At 46.8% G+C, this 868-nt stretch overlaps 1 protein-coding gene across 1 annotated transcript; it reads left to right on the forward strand.

Moving 5' to 3' along the window:
* Positions 1–293: 293 nt before the first annotated feature.
* SARC_17522 (hypothetical protein) lies at positions 294–561 on the forward strand (the record flags this gene model as incomplete). Its single annotated transcript, XM_014288386.1, has 1 exon — positions 294–561. A coding segment is annotated over one exon (268 nt), but the record flags the coding sequence as incomplete, so codon positions are not given.
* Between the last annotated feature and the right edge of the window lie 307 nt (positions 562–868).

Genomic DNA, 868 nt, shown 5'->3' on the forward strand with positions numbered 1-868 from the left:
TATACATATATATATATATATATGTATATGTATCAGCTGTGTTTGCGTGCATGCTTTGTCCTGACATTCACGTGTGTGTACATGCTCGAGTGTATTCGTGTACACAGTTACGCCATCGTCTAATTCCAATCGACTACAAAGCACCACAGTTTCACACCAGTAGTCTGTAACGTACGTGTTCCGCCCACTTCAGCCCTTGTTTTGGATTTTTAGGGTTTTAAAGTTTTGGAGTGTATTGCTGATCTGCGAGTGTGGGGTGCGAATTCTGTGGCACTTGAGTCTCACACCCACAGACCGTTCAGTTCACTTGACATCCCCTCCCGTCGCTTGGCTCTCGCGTGCACTCAGATCGACGATGTGTTCACCCACATACTCAATGCGAAAGCCCAGGGACACCTGCGTCACCTGCGCAGTGTCGCAGTGAGTCATAGTGAAATGAATGCCATAGCCTCCCATGTCAGGCAGACACTGCAGCACATGGGGCTGCTCAGCGAACTAGACCCGGCCAAGGCGTTCGACACCGTGTTTCATGCACACGCCGATCTGTGTGCACACCACTGACTAGCACACGCACACGCAAACGCAAACAGCTCTACTGGTGCTGGCACCACCCACGTCAGAAGGGACGGGCATTGCGTATACGGTTTTAGGTAGAGTGTAGGGTTTAGTAAAAACAAAACTTATGTGCGCGGGATGTAGTAACGATGGAATGGTATCAGCCAAGCTATTACATGGATAGAGTCTTGTCATCAGACTGTAGAACAATACCTCAGCAATAAATATGTATTACACTATTATGGTACTATGTGCATAGAAAAAGGAAAGCAAGTAAAAACCGAATTCGACACGTGTTTTATCTACATATATA

Source organism: Sphaeroforma arctica, assembly GCF_001186125.1.
Source record: "Sphaeroforma arctica JP610 unplaced genomic scaffold supercont1.11065, whole genome shotgun sequence".
Classification (NCBI taxonomy): Eukaryota; class Ichthyosporea; order Ichthyophonida; genus Sphaeroforma; species Sphaeroforma arctica.